Here is a 25,963-nt window from a genome sequence, read left to right as displayed (position 1 = left end):
GAGCTGAGAGCCAATGACTTCCCTGCACAGCCTGGGAATTCAGGGAGCAGGAAGTGGAAGAGAAGGGAGGGATTTATTGCAGAAATATTCAATAAATAAGCCTGAAACACTACATGAATCATTTAATATCTTGGAATTCAAAAAAAATTAATATTGAATGTACATTGCAAAAGTTCTTAGAATAACATTCTCGTCGATTTTACATTCACTTATTTTTCAGGTGTATTTATCCTTTAAGGACTGATGTGAACCATTTACAATCTCCGCAAGGCCCAGGTTGAGAATTAGGGGTAAAAGGTTGCGTATATTAGATCCACTTCCTTCAACAGCCCTTCTTCCTATGACTAAATAAGACGCTATCTGCTTTGAGAAGCGGTAACCATAGGATTCAATGTGAAAGTGTCTCAACGTGTCAGGCCTTTGAAACAGACCACTGACAGCACAGAACGTTTCCGTTACAAAGCTGATTGGCTGTCGGGCACGCCAATCACCTGCATCAGCAGCGATTCAGTCGTCTCAGGACTCCCATGACACTGTGGAACGAGCGTCTAAATGACATACCGCTTATCCAATCGGAACAACACAAACGGCCCCACGCCGACTGCTTTCGAGTATACGCCGTAAACTTTGACTTGTTGGGCTCGCGGGAGGCTGGCTGCCATCCTGCCTCTCGTCCTGTGCTCCGCCTCACACACGGGGCTGTATGCGAGACAGGCAGTTTAGCGCGGCCTCCAAATCGGCTCCCGAGCGAGTGCGCGCACCGTAGGCCTCCCGAGCGCCTGAAAGGACACGGGCGCGAGCCGGACTACTGAAACTCGTGGCTCCGAAGCAAAGGCTCTTTTTTTCCCCACCCAAGGCTACGGAAACAGCAGCGTCCATCATGGCGAGCGCCTCGTACCATATCTCCAATCTACTGGAGAAGATGACGTCCAGTGACAAGGACTTCAGGTGAGCGGCAGGGCCTCGGGGGCAGGCCGTGGCTGAGTGGCGGGGAGAAATGTGCAGACTCCTCCAGAGGGTGCGGCCTAGTTGTCAGCATTTGTCTGCCAGGCCTGGTGCACGTATAGGCCTTCCCTGCAGCACCTCTTGCTTTATATAGCGGAGCTAAGCTTTCCACTGCTCTCCCTGCCTCTGTTAATGCACATGTCTGGCTCAGCATTCAGGCTTTGTACTACTACTACTGGCACTTCCTGCATTTAACTTCCTGGGAGGCCTGCTTCACCATTTAGTCTTGGTTGTCTCAGTTACAGAGGGACTCGTTGTGGGGCTTCAGTACAGTCCAGTGACATTCTGCATGTATTCACTATACTGTATGTATAATTCACACCCAGTGAGCCTCTGAACTGTGCTTGCTGCAGCTTTGCAGCCTGGACTGCTCGATTCTCAGGGCTCTAACAATAGAGGTATAATGGCGGGTGCCCAAAAGCATAGATGACTGTTGTGCAAAAACGCAGGCGTCAAATCGGATGCGACGGAAATAGGGTAAGTAGGGTTGCCACCCAGCCGGTATATACCGGGCTAGCCGGTAAAACACCTGCCAGGGCCGGTATTACAAATTTACCAGTAATGTAGCTGCCATTAAATTTGTAATACACCTAACAAAAGCCGTGGCCTGCTCAAAACTCCCCTTTTTGCTGCCGGCTTCTGGTCAATTGTACTACGTGGCTCCGCCCCCTTTGACGTCATGACCCACCTCATCCAATCGTGCACTGTGGCCCCACCCCCTTTGACGGCACAGCCCACCCTTTTGTTATCGCCCCCCTCCACCGGCCGGTGGAAATTTTATTAAAGGAGAAGGAAAGCTACTGAGGCATTTTATTGCCAATAGATTAGCTGCAACAGTGCAAGCTAGAATGCTATATTTATTCTGTAGAATGTTTTACCTTACCTGAGTAAAAAGCTCTAGAAACTCTCTGTTTGTTTAGGATAGGAGCTGCAGTATTAACTTGGTGTGACATCACTTCCTGCCTGAGTCTCTCCCTGCTCTGGGCTCAGATTACAGTAGAGAAGGGAGGGGGTGTGGAAGAGGAGCAAACTGAGCATGCTCTTGCCCAGGGCAATGAGGTTTAAGCTGAAGGCAGGAAGTCAGATACAGAAGCCCATGTGTACCCAATAGAAGGAAAGAAATGCAGTGTTTCTTTTGACAAGGGACTCAGAGCAGCACTACTTTGGGGGTTTACTGGTATATTTAGATGGACCTTTCTGATAAGCCTTACTTAGTTTTAACCTTTCCTTCTCCTTTAAAGGGTGGCAACCCTAAAGGTAAGTGAATGCATTGTCAGATGAAGTTGCAGCGTTGATCCGACGCAACACGACTGTCGGATGCAGGCGCTGCGTCTGCATCCGACAGTCGTGTCACGTCGGATGCAGGCACTGCAACTTCATCCGACAATGCAGTCACCTTATTTCTGTCGCATCCAATTTGACGCCTGCATTTTTGTGCTCCATAATCGTCCGTGTATTCCTACCCTTAAGGGGACCCATCACCCAAAAAAATATTCAAAATCCTATTTTATCACATCAGTCAAGCAAAATGAACTATAATTACACTATATAAATTAGTTGAATCGTGTTTCCTTCAGTCTAGGAACTCATAATTACAGCAAGTAGGCAGCAGCCATTTTGTGGACACTGTTATTAAGGCAAAACTTGCATCATCTCAGAATCTTGTTTGTGCACCAGAATGGGGGACCTGATGTCCATCCCCATGCCCTGGCTACACAATTAAACAGGCAAGAGAACAGGGGAATGTGTGAAGAGCAGTGACATCTAGGAAGTGCTGAATGGAAAGTGAAAGTAATTGTCTGCCCCTCCTCTATGCCCAGGGCATAGAGGAGGGGCAGATATTTGATTGACAGCTGAGATTTTTAAATGAGCTTACAACAGCTATGAATGCTTTAATAAAAAATAGAAATTGGATTTCATGTTTAATTTAAAAAGGACTTTTATTATACAGCTTTTTGTGTCTGGGTGACAGGTCTACTTTAAACGGGATTTTATGAAAACAAACCATCTTCTGCAGAGTATTGCTAACCAGAGGCTTCAACATTTATTTGCTGTAGGGCCTGGTAACCAATGCTTAAGACTTTGGGGTATATTTATTAAAGAGTGAAGTTAGAGATCACCACAGTCCTCTAGAGTGAAATTCTGCCATTCTCCATTCATTTATATGGGATTTTTAAAAGAATATTTATCAATGGGTGAAAGTGAAAGTTCATCCTTTGATATATACACCTTTTAAAATCCCATAGAAATGAATGGTCAGAGGTGGAATTTCACTCTAGCAGACTATGGCAATCTCTAACGTCACTCTTTTACTATACGCCTTTGTGTCTTACTCTGGAATTGCAAGGCTTACACTTAGCAATAAAAAGTAGTGCAACCGCCCACTGATTGACAAGGTGTTCTGCAAATATCTTCTGTTTTGGAAAGCGTACTTATGTAAGCAGATATAGTATTACTATATTAAATATTAGTTTTTAATATATTAATAGATAAATGATATCTGTGTACATAAGCAGTTATAGTAGGAATACTATCGAAGTTTCATTGTGAGGCGACTTCGGAAAATGAATAGATCCGAGGCATTTCAGGGAGATTAGTCGCCCCCAAAGAAGAGGAGATTTGTTGATGGGCGACTAATCTTCCCGCAACGCTACATGTGCCACCACCCTAACCCTTAGGTTTGAAGTGAAATGCTGCCCTCCTTTACTTTGTTCCATTGTGAAGTGAAGAATCCTGGGACTAGAAGTCACTTTGCTTTCCATAGTGAGTGGTGCACAGTTTCTCCAAAAAGCAGAGATATTTGAATTCCCAGAATTCATCACTTCACAGTAGAGCAAGACTTAGGGTGGCCATTGATGTAACAATTACGGTCTTGCCTGCGACCATTGGGAAACAATATAATTCTACCTGTAACAGTGGCTGACGTTTAGACGTCTTCAAAGGCAAATCAAAATTTTCTAGCCAGTTCAATCGATGAGCGACGAATTTCCAAGTCTTCTGTCGGCTCAAAAACATACAAACAACTCACCTGTGTTGTTTGTTGCTGACCCATGGTGGAATCAACCAGTCAGAGCAGGCGAAATGCATGAGTGTGTTTTGCTGCTAGAAAAAAATGTTAGGTTAAAGAACTCCAATCATTAAATATGTGAACAACTGTAAGAAAAAGACTGTGAAACATTTATTAAATATGCATTATAATTTAGTGTATTTTTTATGGTAGCACTGTAATTCTCCTGTATACTTAATGTTTACTGAAACAATACTATATTAAAAGCAGTCATGCAATATGAATTCAGTAAGAACTCAGTATTGTATTTTTAATTTTTTTTGCCGATTACTTGTTGGTTTAGAATCATGTCATTGTAAACACAACACAGTTCTGTATATCTGTTTTAGAAAAAGACTTGTATACTGCATACACTTATTGTTACTTATACTTCACACATATACAGGGTTTTTTTTTTCACTTGAATAATAAATTTAACTCTTCTTGTAGATTCATGGCAACTAATGACTTGATGACAGAGCTACAAAAGGACTCCATAAAGCTAGATGATGACAGCGAAAGGAAAGTAGTGAAGATGATATTGAAGCTGTTGGAAGATAAGAATGGTGAAGTTCAAAATTTAGCTGTGAAATGGTGAGTTATTTATAGAATATTTTTGTTGCAAAAAAAGTTAATTGTTCATTTTTAATGGCACACCAGTTATATAGTGAATAAAGTACAGTACTCCCTATTGTAAAATATAAGGATATTATAATTAAGTCACCGAGGAGTTCCATGACCATATAAAACCACACGGCCGAAGGCAGAGTGTTTTTATACAGGTCATGGAACTCCATGACCTTCTAATATCCTCGTACTTCTAATATCCTCGTATTTTCCAACAAGGGGTGCTTTATTTATTATTAGGGTTGCACTGAATCCTTTGCGAAAGATTTGACCGAATACCGAACCGAATCCTAGGGGTGGGAAGGGGACAAAAAGTCAGATTTTCCTCCCCGCCCCTAATTTGCATATGCAAATTAGGATTCGGTTCGGCCTGGCAGAAGGATTGGGGCGAATCCTGGATTTGGTGCATCCCTATTTATTATAATACTCAAGTTTTAGACAAATGACATCGCTACTCACTGTTTATAACTAATGACCTCACTATTCACTGTTTATAAAGATATAATTTACAAGATATTTATGGCTTTTGTGTATTAAAAATGTATAAACATGTGCATAAGTGTTAGATTATAGTGCAGTGCTTCTGTGTGCTGTCTTACAGGTTGGCTAAACAAAGCCCTACCCTGTCCTATGCATTCAGTAGATTTTAGAATTCTAAATAAATAGGTTATGGTTACAGATCTGCTGAATTTTCAACATATTTAATCTAAGTGGGCGCTACACGTAAAAGGCATGGTCTGCTTGTACTGTCATAACTTTGGTTTTTATCGGTAGCTAATTGTAACTACATAGCATCTTCATTCCTTTATTTCTCTGTTGTCTTAGGGGGACACAGGGAACAATGGGGGTTAAGCTCCATCCTCCAGGGGCGTGCCAAGTGAGGCTAAACCCCGCACACTTTACCTTACCATTCAGTTTTTCAAGTGTCCTGCTGCCGGGAGGAAGGACAATCCAGAGAAGCAAGTGAGTCTTCGGTCAGCCGGCGGCTGACACCAGGGGTGATACCATAAGCAGGGATACCTGTTCTTAGGTTGGTTAGCACTCAACGTTTTCAGTCCCCCGTGGTCTATCTCTCTAGCCATTCGGGCTATATCCGATCACCCAGACGCATCCCTGCTTACACCTGTAATAGCAGACGGTCTGGCCGGTGTAGACATTGGGTAAGTGGACAGTGCCACTAGCACTCTGTCTCAGAACCCTCCTGCCTTAAGGCTCTCGCCCATTCCCCTCCTCCCCTGCCTGGGACAGTTAAGTTCCTTCCATCACTCATATCTCCATTCAATTGCCACCACGGGGAATGGAACAGGGGCAGTGAATTACCACCTTACCCGTCTCCTCTAACGGATGCAAGGCTGTGGGCTGCTGCTGAATGCCACGCTCAGCGGCATATTCTGGCAGACAGGCGAGCGGTAGCTCTCAGTGGAAGAGGCGGCTATGTCTGGCGCCATTACAGTAATCGCATATCATTGCGTTCCAGTCGGCCATCTTGGAGACACGCTGTGAGGGATTACAGCACAGGTGCGCGGCAGAGACACAACGCGGAGGTGCGGATACTGACTCCAAGCTTGGTCTTGGGACTCAGGGCAACGAGGTGACTTCTCCCTACACTTGCCTGCCAGTCAGCCTCTCCCATGGCAGAAGGTAGAGCTATTCCCAAGGGTGGGGGGGAAGCACCTTCAAAAGCACAAGTTACATAATATGCCTGTAACAAGTGCAAGGCCAAAAGACCTGGGGGCCAGGGGAAGCATCTGTGCAGAGCCAGCTCCAGGGGACAGGTAGCAGCACATGCTTCAGGTGACGAACACATCCCAACAATGGCGCAAACGGGAGAGCTATCACAGCCCTTGGTTTTTAGCGAAGCTTAGCCATAAGACAAGCAGCAAACGCTCAGATGACCTTAAGGGTGACATTGTGAAAGGTCTTCCCCTGATTAACCCTCTTCACAGTCAGAGGATGAGCTCCCTCCTTCTGATGCCTCCTCAGGAAGATTATCAGGGTGACAACAAAGAGCGAGACATGGCATTATTACAGGGGTTCTTGAGGTGCCAAATATTTCTCAATCTCCCCAACATCAATGAGAAACTTCGAGCCATCAAGAGGCTTTCAAAATAGGTGATTCAGTAGAGTGCGTGCCTTTGGTCCAAAAGGGTCATGGGTTTGTTTCCCACCTGTGATAAAAACTTAATGCCAAAGCAGCTCTGGTCGGTTGGGTTTCAACCAACTCTCCAGATCAGAAGGAAAGACAAGTGCTAGAAATCTATCATCCGCCTTCCATTTCTGGGGGTAGATGCCCCAGTTTCGCTGTGACACCCTACCTAGACTGTCCAAGTCTACCACCTTACTGGTCACTGATGCGGCAGCATTCAAAGACGCGTCCGTCCGAAGGCTTGAAGGGTTCTTAAGAGCCACCTGCTCCTATTCAGGTTCAGCATTGTGCCCTTGCCTCGCCGCCTGGGTATCCAGGGCCATCTAAGCCTGGTCAGAGTCTCTTCTCAAGGATATCCAAGAAGGGGTACCCAGAACGGAACTTCTGTTATCCATACAGGTAATAGCAGAGTCATCATCTTCCCTATGTGATACCACATTGGACACGTCTCAGATCACTGCTCGCACATCAGCCCTGTCCATAGCAGCATGCAGGACGTTGTGGCTCAAGAATTGGTCGTCGGACCTCAGCTCTAAGAAAACACTAACTTCTCTACCCTTCAAAGGTCAGCGACTATTTGGAGAAGAGCTCGAAAAGATAATTTCCCAAGCAACGGGAGGGAAGAGCATCTTCCTCCCACAGAACAAAACATCAAGACATGGGGAATTTTTTTGTGGCCAAAGCGGACGTTTTCCTTGTCTGAACAGCTCACCTCAACGCTCACAATTTCGCTCCAAGACCAATGACGAGTCGTACCCCTTGGAAGACTAATAAACCCAATCTCAGGCCCTCAGCTGACAAATCAGCTTCAGCTTGACAGGCCATTCCCTCCAGAATCGTCAGAATTGATAGGGGGTAAATACTACGATTCCTAATACTACGAGGTATGGACCCATCACTCTTTGGACACCTGGGTCAACAAAATAATGTCCAAAGACTATCACCTGTTCTTCATAACCACTCCACTCAAAGTTCCTCATGGCCAGAATTCCATCCAATCCAAGCAGGGCACAAGCCTTCTTGGATTGCATAGACAAGATGGAAAAGTCTGGAGTGATCATACCAGTACCACAGCCGGAGAAATTTTCCTGGTTTTAGTCCAACTTGTTCATAGTTCCGAAGAGGGGCGGTTCCTTCAGACCCGTACGCTACCTCAAACATCTAAACAAGTTCATCCGGTTCATTTGATTCAAATTGGAGACCTTGCAGTCAGTGGAACAGGGACAGATATAGATGTCTCTAGACATCAAGTACGCATATCTCCACGTACCGATATGGCCCCCTCACCACCGCCACCATCGGTTTGCCTTCACAAATCGATACTACTAATGGCGATGGCTGCAGTAAACTTGCGATTACAAGGGATCTCTGTGACACCCTACCTGGACGATCTTCTTATGAAGGCCAGTAGAAAAAGCCTCAGACGATCTTCGACGGATGACCATTCTTCTTTAGAACTTGGGCTGGACCATAAACTGGTCGAAGTCCAACTTAAGACCAGCCACCAGATGGCCTTTCTAGGCTTTGAATTCAACATTACTACGCAACTAGTGAGCCTTCCACTGGACAAGCAGTACAAGATCTAAGAACAAGTTCAGCCGCTACTCTCCATACAGATACCTACAATTCACAAAGCACGCAGGTGCTGGAGCTAATGGTATCGGCCATTGAGGCTGTGCCATTTGCACAGATCACCTAGGCCATCTCCAAACCAACATCCTGGTCACTTGGAAAGGGGGATCTATGTCTTGTCCCCTATCTCTAAACCAATCGACAAAGGAAGGTCTCAAGTGGTGGTTACAGTCTGACAATCAAGCCAAGGGACAATCCTGGATGACACCGGATCGGAATGTGATTGCAACAGATGCCTCTAAAAGGGCTGAGGGGCGACATGGGACAGTATCTCAGCCTAGGGTTAGTGGTCTCCAGAGGTGTCCAGACTACCAAGAAATATCCTCAAATTAAGAGCCGTAAAACTAGCTCTACTCCACTGGACTTCCCCACTACAGGGAACACCAGTGCGCATTCAGAGCGACAATGCCACCACAGTGGACTACATAAATCATCAGGGAGGAATCCGCAGCAAAGCGGTGATAACGGAAGCCAGACAATTCCGCAGCTGGGGGGAACTCAACTCTGATTTTCCGCCATGCACATCCCAGGAGTTTCCAATACGAAGGTGGACTTTCTTAGTCAGAACCAGCTGGATCCGGGGGAATGAAAACTTCACCCAGAGGTGTTCGGGGAACTCGTGGATAGCTGGGGCCATCCTCAAATAGATCTAATGGCGTCCAGAGCAAACCGAAAGTTATCTAGATTCTTCGCAAGCTACAGAGACACATTGGCGGCAGGAGTGGACGCAATGACTCAACGGTGGAGGTTCGACCTAGCCTATGTTTTCCCTCCTCTGCCCATGCTACCCTGGGTTTTAAAGAACATCAGACCATTTCATCTCACAGGCCCCATTTTGGCCTAGGAGGATCTGGTTCTTCAATCTTCAAGACATGTCGGTAGAGCAACCCATCTGACTAGACTACAGACCAGACCTTCTACAACAAGGTCCGATAGTCCATCTGAACCCCGGGCTGTTTGCTTTGACGGCTTGGCTGTTGAGGCATCTATTTGGCAGAGTATAGGGATAGTGGAAGAAGTAATATTTACAATGCGGCAGGCACGAAAGCCTACATTGTTCAAATCCTATCATACACTCCTTGAGTCCTTTCATTCCTGCAGAGGGGCCTCCAGTTAGGCCTTAAGATCAGCTCTAAAGGTTCAAGTGTCGGCACTATCTCGATCATTCTACAACATAGGCTGGCAACCAGAATTCTACTTGGTTTACCAGTTCTGACATATATATATATATATTATGTTAACAGACTTTGCGACAAACTGAATAGTAAGGTAAAGTGTGCGGGGTTAAGCCTCACCTGGCACGCCCCCTTAATTAATATTCAAGTGTCCTGCCTCCTGGAGGATGGAGCTTAACCCCCATCGTTCCCTGTGCCCCCCTTTTGACTACAGAGAGACAGATTTAACGGTGAGTATCAAAAATCCTGTTTTTGTCATTTTTGCCAGAAAAATGTAGCAGGGTAGACTCTTTCTGCGGTATTCTCCAGCATTTGACATTTTCCAGCATCTACATATTCATTGTACGGAATATATTCATTACTGTTGTTAAAGAATAGAAAAAGAAATTGTGTGGCTGGCTTAATGTTTATAAAGAACATTATACTGGTTCTGTTTCTTTTATGTGGAAGGATTAGTCTCCTTAGAGTGTTTGGTTGAAATATTAATGTTAAAAATATTTCTATTTGTTTTTGCAAGTCTTGGGCCACTGGTAAGCAAAGTTAAAGAATATCAAGTGGAGACCATTGTAGACACTCTTTGTACCAACATGCTTTCAGACAAGGAGCAGCTTCGTGATATATCGAGCATTGGGCTTAAGACAGTAATTGGAGAACTTCCACCAGCTTCTAGTGGTAAGAACCAATGAAGCTTTGGTTGTTTTGTAATGTTTGATTATTCTCGTATATTACCCCCTCTGAGGCAGTGGCTGTTGGACTTTTTCAGTTCATCCTTTGTTCAGGGATTTTGCAAAGTTCCAGATATAGCAAAATATTGGTATTTCAGTCATTCTGTCATTTCTCAAAAAACAACAAATACATTTCCACCCCAAATGCTAATCTAACTGACCTTCAAGGTGCATCAAAGGAAGCAAATCTGCATTCTCCCAAAATGTTACCCTGCCTGGCATTCAGGCTGCAATGCTAGAAGCCCCCGTAGTAGAGTTTGTTCCACTATTGCGGACCACTGCTTTAAGCCCTGTGCCAAATGGATCTTTCATTATTTTATAGTATACTAGAATATGCTGTTCTTCCTCACTGACTCCAAGTGTCTCTTTATGTGAGACCTGCCTCATTGCACAAGCAACCCTACCTCTCTGGTTCCTCCAGAGAGACATCTGGTCACCTAAGTGATTAAAAGTTCAACAGAACTTTCAGGCAAAATGCTGAGTGATGCAAAGTTTCAAAAAAAAGTCTTTGATGGAGATTTTATTCCACCCAACCGCACACACATTAATTTAATTAATGCCCTGTTAATGTTTTAAATCACACCAGCATTAAGGTCGATCTTATTTCAGTAAAAGGGCTCTAATATTTGCTTAATTTTTACCTTTTTATTAAAGGATCTGCTCTAGCTGCAAATGTTTGCAAAAAAATTACGGGCCGACTTACAAGTGCTATTGCAAAGCAGGAGGATGTGTCTGTTCAGTTAGAAGCATTGGACATTATGGCTGATATGCTTAGCAGGTAAATTTCCAAAAAACAAGTACCATTTATTTACATTAACACCAACCTTCCAAACTTGTGCATTATTGCAGACCATTGCAGCTGCTTAATATCATTCACAGTAACATTTTGTCTTTAGCAATACCTGTTACAGGTAAAATGATAAAATGTAATACTGTAAATATTGATACTATTACTATTAAACTTTCTCTTTACAGACAGGGTGGACTTCTGGTGAATTTCCATCCTTCAATTTTGAGCTGTTTACTTCCACAGCTAACAAGTCCAAGACTTGCTGTAAGAAAAAGAACCATCATTGCTCTTGGCCATCTTGTAATGAGTTGCGGCAACATAGTGTTTATTGATCTAATTGAACATCTGTTGACCGAACTATCTAAAAATGATTCCATGTCTACCACTAGGACATATATACAGTGCATTGCTGCTATTAGTAGGCAAGCTGGCCACAGAATAGGTGAGATAAATTATTTTACTTCTTTGGTTTATTATTACCTCAAAATAAGTATTATAAATAACATACTGGAACATCTATTTTAGGTGAATATTTGGAGAAGATCATTCCACTTGTAGTGAAATTTTGTAATATAGATGACGATGAATTGAGAGAGTACTGCATTCAAGCATTTGAATCATTTGTCAGAAGGTATGATTGCACTTAATATTTAAAAATTCAAGAAAAACTAATCTTGTTGTTTTCTTAATTTTATAAGGATTTAAATGTCAGTCAGGCATCAGTGTACACCAGTGTTTGTCCTTATTCTATAAGAAAACACATGGTAGAGGTATAAAACGTTTGTTTTATTTCCAAAACGCAACAGTTAATAGTGCAGCTCTAGCAGAATTATGTACTGAAATACATTTTTCGAATAAGCAGACATTTTTTTTTTATATATTTAATTTTGATCTGACATGAGGCTAGACATGCTGCCTGTTTCCCAGGTGCCCTCTGCCATGCGACACTTAACTGCTGCCACTGAATGTTGGCGTTATATCCCCGCCTCCCATTTTCCCCAACAGCCTATCAACAGAATAATGGAAATGTAAAAAGATAACTGCTCCCTGGCAGATATGAGAATAGCACTCAATACTAAAAAGTTCCGCTGCGAAACCACCAGTAGGCGAAACAAAAGCTTGTCAGAAAGCCATTGTAATACACTTATTGGTTCAGGAATAAATATTTTTATGGTAGAGTGAATTTGTAAAGTAAACAGAGTAATTTAGAAATAAACATTACACCATAAAATCATGACAGAATCCCTTTAACATCAAACCTGTTGTAAAATACAGGCAAACATATCTTGCTTGTTATGCTGCTTTAGTTGCAACAAAGGACCTAACCACTACAATAGCAAGATTCTTTTTTTATATACTAAAGTTGACTAATCATTCTGTTCCAGGTGCCCAAAAGAAGTTTATCCTCATGTATCTACTGTTATAAACATTTGTCTAAAGTACTTAACATATGATCCCAATTACAATTATGATGACGAAGATGAAGATGAAAATGCTATGGATGCAGACGGTGCAGATGATGATGATCAAGGTAGCCTATTTCTTCCGAAAGACTTAAACATGAAAATAAGCTAACTCTAAGCATTACACAGCACAATGTTTTCTGAATCTACAGTTGTATCTGAATTATATTTCAACTTACTGACAATAGCTTGTGTTTCTTATTTAGATTACATTTTTTACATTTAAATATAAAGCACATAATACCTGCTGCTTATGTGTTTTCAAAAGCAGACATTTAATCCTTAAGAGAAGCAATATTTTCTCTGCTTTATACCAAACTTGTTTGCACAACCTTTCCTCTACTCCTACAGATGTTGGGAGTAAGAAGCAGTTTTTTCTATGTGATATGGCCATGCTGCTTCATACTCACTTTTTCAGGCATTGGCATGTGGAACCTTTTACCGTCCACATTAAATCTCCTCCAGCATGGGCCAGAAAACCTCCGAAGATACCTTTTCAATGGTGTCAATATGAATGTGCGGCAGTAATACATTTTGCTGACATCACATTTGAAATTAGGCAACTTCGGACATTTTGTGGCCTGCGCTGAAAGCACTTTGGCATGGCTGACAAATTTTCATGTGTGCCATTTCTTTAAAACGCATTTGTGCCAAAAAAAAATGCCATTCACTAGATTGGAAGCTTCTTACCATAAATCACAGCCTTTCTACATATAAATAATGCAATTCTAATGCAATTTCACTATTTTTAAAGTTGCAGAGTTAGAGAACACAATGGTGTGTACATTTGGGAAGGTCATCTCCGCTAGGGGCAACAGTCTACTTGTGAGCAATGCACATTATAAAGTACAGGTATGGGATCTGTTATCTGGAAAGCTCCGAATTACAGAAAGCCATCTCCCATAGACTCCATTATCCCAATAATACAAATTTTTAAAAGTGATTTTCTCAGTAACAATAAAACAGTACTTTGTACTTGATCAAAACTAAGATATAATTAATCCTTATTGGAAGCAGAACCAGCCTATTGGGTATTTTTTAATGTTTACGTGATTTTATAGTAGACTTAAGGCATGATGATCAAAATTACAGAAAGATCCGTTATCTGGAAAGCCCCAGGTCCCGAGCATTCTGGATAACAGGCCCCATACCTGTACTTTTCTGATGATTTCTTTGTTGCCTGATTTATTTTCCACTAATTAACTTTATTAAAACCTAAGGTTTTATCTCTACCTGTTACTATCATGTAATAGCGCTGTGTTACTGGTAGGTTACATTACAAAAATATAAACCTTAATTAAAGTGGGACCACTTAGAATTTCTTCGATCATGTGAACAGAAGTTCTTGATAAATGCCTGAAATCTGTCGGTTTCATCAAGCCTATTACAGGTTTGGCACCTGTTATCCTGGGGTTTCCAAATAAAGGATCTTTCCATAATTTGGATCTCTATGCCTTAAAGAATAAGGAAAGAGTTCATTCACAGGCATACCTCCAGTGGTGTCATCTGTTAATTTAAGTCCTGTCTAGCCCAAGCCCTTTTCCAGATCAATAGGGTTATTGCAGAAAAAAACATATATATAGAAATACCCATCAGCCACTGCTTCCTGGCATAGACCAAGACCCCCGTTGGCAGCCAAGGGTGAATGGGGGAAATTATGCGAGGGAGCAAGAGGATTTCTGGAAATCCAAGGGGAGCGCTTACAAAATAATAAAGGGCTGAGATAAAGCCTTTTCCTTGTATTTAGTCTACTAAAAAATATTTAAAAGTTAAATAAACCCAATAGGATTGTTTTGCCACCCATAAGAATAATTATAGCTTAGCTGAGATCAAGTACAAGGTACTGTTTTATTATTACAGAGAAAACTGTAATCATTGTAAAATATTAGTTAGTATTTGAAAACTATTTAAATCATGGTAGATGACATTCATGTATTTCACTTATTATTAAAGTAATGCAGTTGGTCTATTTTTTTTTTTTTTTTAGGTAGTGATGATGAGTATAGTGATGATGATGATATGAGCTGGAAAGTGAGACGTGCTGCTGCTAAATGTTTGGATGCTGTTGTCAGCACTCGCCATGAAATGCTTGGAGAGTTCTACAAGACAGTATCTCCTGCACTCATTTCTAGGTTCAAAGAGCGTGAAGAGAATGTAAAAGCAGATGTGTTTCATGCATACCTATCACTTCTGAAACAGACGCGTCCTGTGCAAAGTTGGCTTTGTGATCCTGATGCAATGGAACAAGGGGAAACTCCTTTGACAATGTTGCAGAGCCAGGTTAGTGGGATTTGTAGATACAATTCTAAATAACCTTTTTAGTGCTATGGCACGTGTAGATTCCCAGTGTTTTTCTGCCTATGCTGTTTCGAGCTTGGCGAGCAGGTTTCAAATATACTACCAATCTTTTTGACCTTCTATCAAGTAGAATTGTTCATCTGATTCATAAGAAACAAAACTAATGAGATGAATTGTAGCAGATTCTGCCAAATAATCTCTAGAACAGGGTTCTATAGCTAAGAGTGTAACTCATCCTGACAAGTCTGCATACCATAAACAAAATCAGTCACCTTTAAAGACTTCTAAAGTTTAATGGTGATGAATATGTATGCTGAAAATATATTGGGCAACAAAGGGACCACTTTTTATTTATTTATTTTTAATAAATTCTGTGCATTTTGGCATGCCATTTACCTAGGCTAAACCTAGAAGTCACCGTATTTTCTGGTAGCTGCTTCTTGCATAATGTTCTGCAGATTCGGGACTCTGGTAATTTTATAGAAATAAATAAATATATATATATATATATATATATATATACATATACATGATTCCTATTTATCAGATGGTTAACACATTTATTTTTAATTATTCCCAAGACCAGTCACCTTGTAGTTGGGCTTATTTATCAACACTGCAGATTTGTTCCTGGCCAATAACCAATTAGTGATTAATTTTGTTTACCCAGCTGTGAGTAAAGCAATGAAAGCAAAATTTGATTGGTTGCTATGATTTTTGCCCATAACAAGTTTGTGGTCCGTATTCTAGGTTTTTGGAAAGCACAGCAGGACTGTGAATACAGCCTTATGCTAATAGTTTGGTTTGTGTTGTTTATGCTTTGTAAGAGTCCTTTAATTTCCCAAATATTTTTTTTGTTGCTGCACCTTCATTTCTTAGGTTCCAAATATTGTAAAGGCGCTACATAAACAAATGAAGGAGAAGAGCATAAAGACTCGGCAATGTTGTTTTAATATGCTTACAGAACTAGTAAATGTTTTGCCTGGAGCTCTGACACAGCACATTCCTGTTTTAGTACCAGGTAAGTGAAACTTATCTAACACAGAATACTTCTAAATATTTCTAAATACCACAAGAAACTAGGTATAATCCATTGATGGTTTTTTTTTTATCTTTCCCCTCCCCCCCTTGTTTTTAGGTATCATCTTTTCATTAAATGACAAGTCAAGCTCTTCTAACCTGAAGATAGATGCTTTATCATGTCTTTATGTCATCCTTTGCAACCATTCTCCAAAAGTCTTCCACCCACATGTGCAGGCATTGGTTTCTCCAGTGGTCATCTGTGTCGGGGATCCTTTCTATAAAATTACATCTGAAGCCCTGTTAGTTACGCAGCAAATTGTAAAAGTCATTCGCCCATTGGACCAGCCATCTTCCTTTGATGCTGCCCCATACATAAAGGATCTATTTACATGTACAATTAAGAGACTCAAAGCGGCCGACATTGATCAAGAAGTAAAAGAACGTGCAATTTCCTGCATGGGGCAAATCATTTGTAGTCTAGGTGATAATTTAGGGAGTGATCTACCTAGTACCCTTCAAATTTTCCTGGAAAGGCTAAAAAATGAGATCACACGGTTGACCACTGTGAAAGCTCTAACTCTTATAGCTGGGTCTCCATTGAAAATAGATCTAAGGCCAATACTGGGAGAAGGGGTGCCTATTCTGGCTTCTTTTCTCAGGAAGAACCAGAGAGCTTTAAAATTGGGGACACTTTCTGCATTAGATATCCTAATAAAAAACTATAGTGACAGCCTGACTGCAGCAATGATCGATGCAGTGCTAGATGAGATTCCACCTCTTATTAGTGAAAGTGATATGCATGTCTCCCAGATGGCCATTAGCTTTCTTACAACTTTAGCTAAAGTATATCCATCCTCTCTGTCCAAGATAAGTGGATCTATTCTGATTGAACTTATTGGGCTAGTGAGGTCACCATTATTACAAGGAGGAGCGCTCAGTGCAATGTTAGAGTTCTTTCAAGCTCTGGTGGTTACTGGAACAGCAACTTTAGGTTACATGGACCTGCTTCGTATGTTAACAGGCCCCGTTTATGCACAGAGCTCAGCACTTACACACAAGCAGTCCTATTATTCTATTGCCAAATGTGTAGCTGCACTTACTCGAGCATGTCCTAAAGAGGGGCCAGCTGTTGTTGGACAGTTTATTCAGGATGTTAAAAACTCAAGGTCTACGGATTCTATCCGGCTTCTCGCTTTGCTTTCTCTTGGTGAAGTTGGACATCACATTGATCTAAGTGGACAGCTTGAACTTAAGTCTGTCATTTTGGAAGCATTTTCCTCTCCTAGTGAAGAAGTAAAATCCGCAGCTTCCTATGCACTTGGCAGCATCAGTGTAGGCAACCTTCCTGAGTATTTGCCATTTGTCCTACAAGAGATAACCAGCCAACCCAAGAGACAATATCTCCTGCTTCATTCTCTCAAGGAAATAATAAGCTCGGCCTCAGTAGTAGGTCTGAAACCCTATGTTGAGAATATTTGGGTGTTACTTTTGAAACACTCTGAATGCGCAGAAGAAGGAACCCGGAATGTTGTTGCTGAATGCTTGGGGAAGCTCACTCTGATAGACCCCGAGACTCTCCTGCCAAGACTAAAAGGATATTTAGCTGCAGGTATGACATAATTTGTGGTCATCCTTTAAAGGGTATCTAAACCCAAAGCAGTAATTGATGTATGCTTAGAGTGTTCCTCAGTACTCTTGCAATTTACAATTGATTTTCTATTTTCGTGGAGATATTTCTGTTTTAGACTACTAATATGAGGCATTCCGCTCATCAGCTTTCTGCCAGGTTCATTGTCAGTAGATGGAACTACCAAAGCCTTCATAGTTTGTTAACCTAGGGCCCCTGTGTGAGCACAGCTCTTTTTAATGAAATATTTTGCCTGTGATGTCTTCTCATGTACATTTGGCTGCTCACTGGGTTGGTATGGTTTCCCCAAAGACTAAGGTCTGTCAGCCCATAAAAGTCTGCTAAGCTGTGGTAGGTACTGATGCACATATGCATATAATGTAAGAGTGGGTGCATTACTGCTGGGTTATGTTGTGTCTTTAGTGTAATGTACTGTTACCCTTACTGTCAATTTATGTTTGCATTACAAACCGTTTACACAAATATGATCCTATTTAGCTGTGTGGCTGCCATTCAAGTCCCACTGGGGATGTACGGCTCACATTTGCTTATCTGAGAACAGATATACTATCATGAAAATTTAAATGTAATATGAGCTTGATCTCATGGAAATAAACACTATATGTACTGTACTGTTTCTGAAGTAATCAAATTATTCTTCACAGCTCCAATACTTGCCTAGACTAATTCCGGTGGGTTGGGGAGGGGAAGGTAAAGATTTATTTGATTATTTAAGAAACGGTACAGAATTTGATTATTTTTAGACTATTTTATATTTTCATGGCATGAGACTTGTGTAACATTTTTATTTTGATGACATTTCTATGTAACAGTATTTGCACTCCTACAGATTAAGGCTAGGGCCACACAACATGGATTCTCTGCAGGGGGAAATCTGCTGCCATACTGCTCTCATACTCTTTTTAAGGCAGTATGGATTTCAAAAGAGAATTTGCGAGAAATGCAAAATCGCTGAAATCCGCTGCTTTTGCCTGAATCTGATCGGATTCTTCTTCTTAAGATCAGTGTTGGTGTAGCCCTAGCCTAAATCTTTTATATACAATTAAGCAAATATAACATTTGTTAAAGGGGTGGTTCACCTTTTCCGTTAACTTTAAGTATGATATAGAATGGCCAATTTTAAATTTTTCATTTTTTTTTTTTTATATTGTTTAGCTATTGCTGCCTTCTTACTGTTTCCAGCTTTCAAATGGGGATCACTGACCCCATCTTAAACAAATTCTCTGTAAAGGTGGCCATAGATGCAAAGATCCGCTCGTTTGGCCACATCGCCAAACGAGCGGATCTTACTCCGATATGCCATTAACAAACATGGCTATATTGGGGGTAATCTGATTGTCCGGCCGAACGATCCGATTACGATGTGCCGTGGGCTACGGCGGGATCGGTCGGGTCAAAATCAAACCTGACCGATCGACCAAACAACCAATCTCCCCCGGGACGAAAGATGTCGGCCACGCCACACACGATCCGAAAATCATACGAATCCTCGATTCGTACGATAGGATGTGTGTGTCTATGGCCACCTTAAGGCTACAGCTTTATTGTTATTGCTACTTTTTATTACTCCTCTTTCTATTCAGGCCCTCTCCTATTCATATTCCAGTCTCTTATTCAATTCAGTGCATGGTAGCTATCAATTTTGACCCTAGCAACTACATTGCTAAAATTGCAGACTGGAGAGCTTCTGAATAAAAAATAACTCAACCCGCAAATAATAGAAAGTGAAAACCAATTGCACATTATCTCAGAATATCACTCTTTACATCATACTAAAAGTTAACTCAAAGGTGAACTAACCCTTTAATAAAATATTTTCATTTAATAGTGTTGCTGGCTACTCAGTCACACCATATCCATCAGTGTATTGAGCACTGGCAAATGATGAAGTGAAAAGAGCTGCAGCTCCTCTTAACTTCCTGCTGTTCCGATCAGTCAGTTTGCCCAAACAATCCGAACAATAGCAATGCGGCAATACTATGGAAACTGTGTACTAGCAGGGGCTGAAAAGGTTCATTAATACTAATGATGAGCACAGCCAGTAGGGTTGGCATGCTGTGTTAACTGCTTTGCAAAATGGTCTTTACATGGCCCAGCATAACAGCATGCAATGCTACAGAGCAGCTTAATGATGGTGCTATTGGTATGGTTAATGGTATTATTGCTTCTGAAGCTAACATAACCTATTATCAGAGCAGGGTAATAGTACATAATATTTAAGGGATTTAAGACTTTTCATTTTTTAATGTAATGCCCTATTAATCCTCAGCCGTTCAAAAAGGAACATGTTTTATTGCCAACCTCAAGGTTGTATAGAATCAGTTTAACCAAACTGCCATACATTTTCTATAGTTTTAAATATAGTATGGTAACTACTGCTGCTAGTTGGATTTTTACACTGCTTTTGATTATTGCTTTCCTTCAATTACAGGACTGTGTTGCAAGAGAATTTCTAATAATAAAAAACTTGATCTAAGTCTGAGCATATGCTGCAATCCTACCGTACTTTTGCTTAAACTAATGTAATTTTAGCTTCATTATACTGAAACTTGCAGGAGTCGGGAGCCTGATATTTATTGACTGTTAGTTCTAATATGGTCTTTAAGGGTGCTTAGAACAAAATAACTGACTTTGGCACCAATCCTGCATGTAAATAGGCAGGATTTCTGGTGATTTAAGAGTGAACTAGAACACATCTTCTAGGCAAAACGTGCCACTACAAGATGTTACATTCACTTTAAACGTTTTATCTTTAAAGGTTCGTCTTATGCTCGAAGTTCTGTAGTAACTGCTGTCAAGTTTACAATTTCTGATCATCCACAGCCTATTGATCCACTGCTCAAGAACTGTATCGGTAAGATATTTTCAAAAGTGTGATTTATTTTTTCAAAGGTTTTTTTTTTTTTTTGTGATTTCAATTAGTGTACCTTCACAGCAGCACATGTTCACTATATATTCGAGTTCATTTTGCTTTTTTACATCTCTTACCTTAAGCTGCATTTTGTCATGGTCGGTGTACTGCCTCGGAGATCACCTGACCAGAAATACTACAACTCAGAAATAGCCCTGGCATTTCACAAGGCTGTTGCCATTTGTTGCTCAACAGATGAGTCAGTCTTGGTATGCTTCCTAGGCTAGTTTTAGCCAAAACCCTCTCATGTATGTTATGTAGTTGTTTCTTATTCTGTGTATATAGTCATGGCACACTTTGTATTTACTGTACTTCACTACTGTACAAAGTCTAGGAAAAGTTGTTTATCATAGTTTTTTCCCCCAATCTTTTTAAACAGGTGATTTTCTGAAGACCTTAGAAGATCCTGATTTAAATGTTCGACGGGTAGCACTTGTGACATTCAATTCTGCAGCTCACAACAAACCTTCATTAATCAGGGATCTGCTTGATTCAGTGCTTCCCCATTTGTATAATGAAACTAAAGTTAGAAAAGAACTAATAAGAGAGGTTTGTAAAGTTTGCTAATTATTTTTTTGTTTTTTTATGTTGTACTGGAAGTAACATTCGCATTCATTTTTTTTTTCCAGGTTGAAATGGGTCCTTTTAAACACACTGTCGATGATGGCCTAGATATCCGAAAAGCCGCCTTTGAGTGCATGTATACTCTTCTTGACAGTTGCCTTGATAGGCTTGACATCTTTGAATTTCTAAATCATGTTGAAGATGGCTTGAAAGATCACTATGACATTAAGGTAATTTTCCCCATTTGTAATGAGTTGTAGGTAATGAATCATCAACTTAATTTTAAAATTCTTGTTCAGTGGCAAATAAAGAAGGAGACAGGGCAGTCTGTGGACATCTTAAAGGACTCTAAATCCATGTTTGTAAATACAATTGCTATTAAAGCTAAAGTCGATCCCGTGCTGTTCATTGCTCTGCTGTTTTCAACTATTGAAACAATGTAGCAGAAACAAGCTTGTTAATGGAGCTGTGAAGAGGCATGCAATGAATTGTAGGATCTAAAGTCTTGACAAAGTCTACATTTTCCTACCATGTTTATAAGTTGGGCATATCTTCCCCACCCAAGCCAAATCATTTGTATTGCATATATCCCTCCATTTGCCTGCGCCATCACATTTTCCTTAAACAAATTGCAGCTTTCACCGGGCGCCATTTTCCCTCAGACACATCAGTAACATTGACATCTGCAAACAGGACATGTATGCTGTAAATTCATGCAATGTAGAATGCAGGTTACACAGGCACAACATACTTTAATAAAAAAGTTCTATTGGGGTTGAGCACTGTAATGGTTAAGCTAAGCTCAGGAGAGGTGGTAGGAGAAAAAGTAGGATCAGACAGCTGGAGCAAAGTTTCAATGGGAACCAGCAATGATATCTCTTCATTGGCTGTTAGACTGGAGGGTGTGTTTAGTAATCTGAGCTGAGAAGAACTGAGCATGCTCATTAGCCAACAGCCAAAGTAAAATCCTGAGGGTGGGGGAAGAGTGGGTTGGAGGAGGAGGAGAAGGATTTCTAAGGGATTAAGGGGATGCTGCAGCCTTACTGTTAACAACCAGAGTGGCAGTTGTTTAAAGATTTCTAAGTGGCTGTTCACGGATTAAAATTTTTGTGCGAAGGGTTTACATGTCCTTTAACTGATATTGATTCATAAGTCAAAACCAGCACTGAGTGCAGAGGATAGTAAGGGACAAGCAGTTGCGGCTTTTAATTTGCTTCAAAGCTTTAAAATTGTTCTAAAAATCCAGTTGCAAGGCCTAGCGTTAGTTTAGTTTTCGTAGTGTGCTCAGTAATTATGAGTGAGACCTTAAGCAGGTGTGCAGAGCAACTAGAGTAAATACAACTTTGTATAGTAATCTTTATCTTTTTTTTTTCTCGTTAACGTTTTTTTTTCTTTATTTCATATACAGATGCTAACGTTTCTTATGCTGGTGAGGCTCTCTACTTTGTGTCCTAGCGCAGTTTTGCAGCGGTTGGATAGGCTGGTTGAACCCTTACGTGCCACATGCACAACAAAGGTATAATCATATTTAAAATGTATATAGATATTTTGTGTATTTCTTTTTTTTTTTTTTTTACTTATTTCAACCCATTATTGGTTATATGAAATGCAGATTAATTTTAAACCATGACCTTACCCTTAGCACAGGCCAAACTTTGTATGTTCCTTTGTTTGCTTATGATGAGTTATATAAACTGTGTATATAGACTGTGTGTGACTCCAGCCACATTAGCAAAAAAAAGGGTCGCTAAGAAGGGATCTAAGTATGCTTGGACAGCAATAGGCCAGTACTACATTGGTATCTTTATACATTTTCCATTAAAGGGCACCAGTCATAGTAATGTAAATACACTTTGTGAAAGTTCAAGAAATCAGATTTTTAAAACAGAATTGTTTGTATAATGTAAATGATCAGCTCACTATTCCTTCTGCAAGATCTCCCCTATCTCCACTGCAGTTCTAGCTGAGGCAGGCATCTTGGATTTCACTGGCTCCTCTACATCTTCACAGCTCTGAAATGTCGCACATGCTCAGTTGAAATTCCATTGTTGCTTAGCAACCCTTCTAAGCTATTTTTAAATCAGCCAAACCTCTGTGTTAGCTGCTGTTCAGTAGTGCTGCCATCTTCTCGAAGTTAGTGTGTGCCCTTCATTTGCGTGATAACATCACCAGCAGGGACAAGATAGGGAAATCTCCTGATACTTCTAGTGGAGGAGTTTACTAAAACAAGGCATTCTGGGGAGAATACTCAAGGCAGTGCTACAATCTGAGCATGCTCCTGAAATTTGCATGTTATAGTCTCAGTATGGACTCCCTCAGTGAAAGAACCCATTTGACAAAGTAAGGGATTTTTTAAAACCTGCAGTTTTTTTTTTTCAAAAAACTATATATGTAGTTTGATTAACCATGTTTAGGTTGTACTGGTCAGATTGTTAATATGTGTTTGATTTTGGCTGTGATAGGTGCCCTTTAGTCTGGTATGAAGCAGGTGCCCATACATTTAAGACTTTGTCAGGTTAGGCCGTTCAGACCTACTTGACTGCAGCATAGCCATATGTTCCATAAGAATGCATAATGTTAAGGTAATTTATACCTAGTATTTACATGGTGTATACATTACAAAAGCTATTTTTAGGCTTTTTTAGTTTATTTGTACACTAGTTCACTGCAAAGTATCAACTTTTAACTTTCTTATATAAACCTGGCAGTTACAAATTTACTGTAACATTTTAAAAAAATGTTACATATGTTGGGTAATTTGAGGCGCATGTTAAACTTTTTTTTTTTTTTTTTTTAATTTTGGTGATCATATACCTCTCCTTTATCATAAGAAAATGTTGACCTGGTAGCCATTACAACTTGCATATGGCAGCTGCGCTGGTTTGTGTGTGTGGGTGTAAAACACTAATAAGATGAAAATATTCTGTGCAATGATTATACTTGTATGTGTATGTACAAGTATAGCTTTAACATTCAAGTTGTAGTGCCCTTTAACTCTAATACGATTACTTTCCTTTCATAGGTAAAGGCAAACTCTGTGAAACAAGAATTTGAGAAGCAGGATGAATTGAAACGTTCTGCTATGAGAGCAGTGGCAGCACTTTTAACCATTCCGGAAGCAGAAAAAAGCCCTCTCATGAGTGAATTCCAATCCCAGATCAGTTCAAATCCTGAACTGGCAGCCATCTTTGAAAGTATTCAGAAAGATACTTCCTCCGCTAGCCTAGAGTCCATGGACACTACATAAATTACTTAAGGAGGGGACCGCAATGTTGAACCATATAATGCACTGAACTTGACAGGTTATGTGTAAGGCAAAAGAGAATGAAATATCTAAATTTCAAGCTTCACAGTGTTCCACTTTACATTTTAAGGATGCAATTTGGTTTAATTCTATAGTTGTTTTTGTAGCCTTAATTCCAGGAATACATATTTCCATTCAGTACAGTTGTTATGGGCTCAGACATTTTTAAGATCAATATCGTTTAGAAAGCATGATGTATGGAAAAACATTCCAGCATCCATTTGCAAGTGTAATGTTTAGAATTACAACTGTTAAAAACTGACCATGAACATTCTTTTTTAATTCCATTTTTCTTCTCCCGCTATTCAAGCATATGAAGACTTGGCTTTTTGTACAACTATTCTGTTCTTTTGATTCAACTACATAAATGGCTTCTGGCTTGCAGAGTCTTTGTAATGTTTCTTATACCCCTGGCCTACTGGGAAGCATAAATCAGCTGAACTGTAGTTCTGGAAAATTTCTAATATGCACGACTGGGTTCCAAATGTGTCTGTAAATGAGCATGCATTTTTTACTACACTTACATGATGTCTTGTTTCAGTTTTCACACATCATCTGCCTTATAACTCCATTGCCCCTTTATCTGTTCTGGACTCCTGTACTTTTTCATACACTTACAGAAATTAGCTTCATATTTTGCTGCTCCTAAATCGTATCATCTCAGACATGGGTTATATTAAGGAACTGGAGGTGGCTATTCGTAGATCTATTGCCTAAAACATGAACCTTTGTAACAAAAACATGAGAATGCAATCATGGCAAGGTGCATGTTTGCTGAAAGACTGCAAGCGTTTTAGAAAAATACTTTTTGAATGGCCTGAACATGGATTCACTTAGATCCTGCATGGTTTTTAGTCTGTTACATATACTGATTAGGATTCACCCAAGTTTGTGTCACTGTGCCCATGTACTTTTATGGCAATAATTTTTTTTTTAATTTTGTAAAATAGATTTTTTTTAAAATATACATCACATGAATATTTGTAAATTAGGATTACAACATGAAAACACTAGGCACCTCCAAGTACAAAAAAAATATTAATTGTCCATTGGTGGCAGAAAAGAATGTGTATAAGTTGAGCTAATCAGGCCTTGAGGGGACATCAAATTATCACACTTCCCCCCTCCCCCACCTGCATTTTCAACCTAATTTGTCACTAAATGAAAACCTTTTGGTACCCTAAGGTTTTACTGCCTCGTTCATCCGAGAACTGCTTGCTTCATCCTAACTGCCAATCAGACCTTGAATTGTAACAGATCTGTAATAGTTCTCCACAATTAAACTGATACCTGAATTTTGTGTACATTGTTTATTAGTACAGATAATATAACTTGTGGTACGTCAGAGGTTTTTATTTAGCAATTACCTGTCAACTAAACAACTTTAGGGCAGGTGCTGCTTATTTTTTTGGTTTCTGCAGTGGAGCTGTTGTCCACTAGTCTCAACTGAGGGGATGGAACAAAAGGGTGGTACGGTTGTTGAAATTGATACTCCCTTACTTGAGGTTACTGTCGAAAGGTTATAGGAAGTACAAAATAGAACTATTGACAGGGCGACAATTCTTTGGATACAGGAGGCAGTAACCCTTATTAGCCAGATGTTTTA

The 25,963-nt window shown here is 40.4% G+C and overlaps 1 protein-coding gene across 1 annotated transcript; it reads left to right on the top strand.

Moving 5' to 3' along the window:
* The first annotated feature begins 345 nt into the window (after positions 1 to 345).
* LOC108713159 (cullin-associated NEDD8-dissociated protein 1) lies at positions 346 to 24,741 on the top strand. Its single transcript, XM_018255976.2, has 15 exons — positions 346 to 948; positions 4,502 to 4,645; positions 10,149 to 10,303; positions 11,011 to 11,134; positions 11,332 to 11,588; positions 11,672 to 11,777; positions 12,532 to 12,677; positions 14,597 to 14,889; positions 15,787 to 15,928; positions 16,046 to 17,539; positions 20,337 to 20,432; positions 20,869 to 21,038; positions 21,119 to 21,283; positions 22,462 to 22,569; positions 24,076 to 24,741. Exons 1-15 carry the CDS (start codon positions 881 to 883, stop codon positions 24,298 to 24,300), a joined length of 3,693 nt encoding a protein of 1,230 aa, XP_018111465.1. The 5' UTR covers positions 346 to 880; the 3' UTR covers positions 24,301 to 24,741.
* Positions 24,742 to 25,963: the final 1,222 nt, after the last annotated feature.

Source organism: Xenopus laevis, chromosome 3S (assembly GCF_017654675.1).
Source record: "Xenopus laevis strain J_2021 chromosome 3S, Xenopus_laevis_v10.1, whole genome shotgun sequence".
NCBI classification, from domain to species: domain Eukaryota; kingdom Metazoa; phylum Chordata; class Amphibia; order Anura; family Pipidae; genus Xenopus; species Xenopus laevis.
Note: the sequence above shows the minus strand (reverse complement) of the source record. Positions and strands in the feature narration are given on the sequence as shown.

Excerpts from the sequence above, each read along its gene's own strand:
- LOC108713159 (XM_018255976.2), top strand. The coding sequence starts at position 881 with ATGGCGAGCGCCTCGTACCATATCTCCAATCTACTGGAGAAGATGACG. Across the intron at positions 21,039-21,118 it reads GAAAAGAACTAATAAGAGAG|GTTGAAATGGGTCCTTTTAA; the intron begins GTTTGTAAAGTT and ends TTTTTTTTCCAG. Across the intron at positions 22,570-24,075 it reads GTGCCACATGCACAACAAAG|GTAAAGGCAAACTCTGTGAA; the intron begins GTATAATCATAT and ends TTCCTTTCATAG.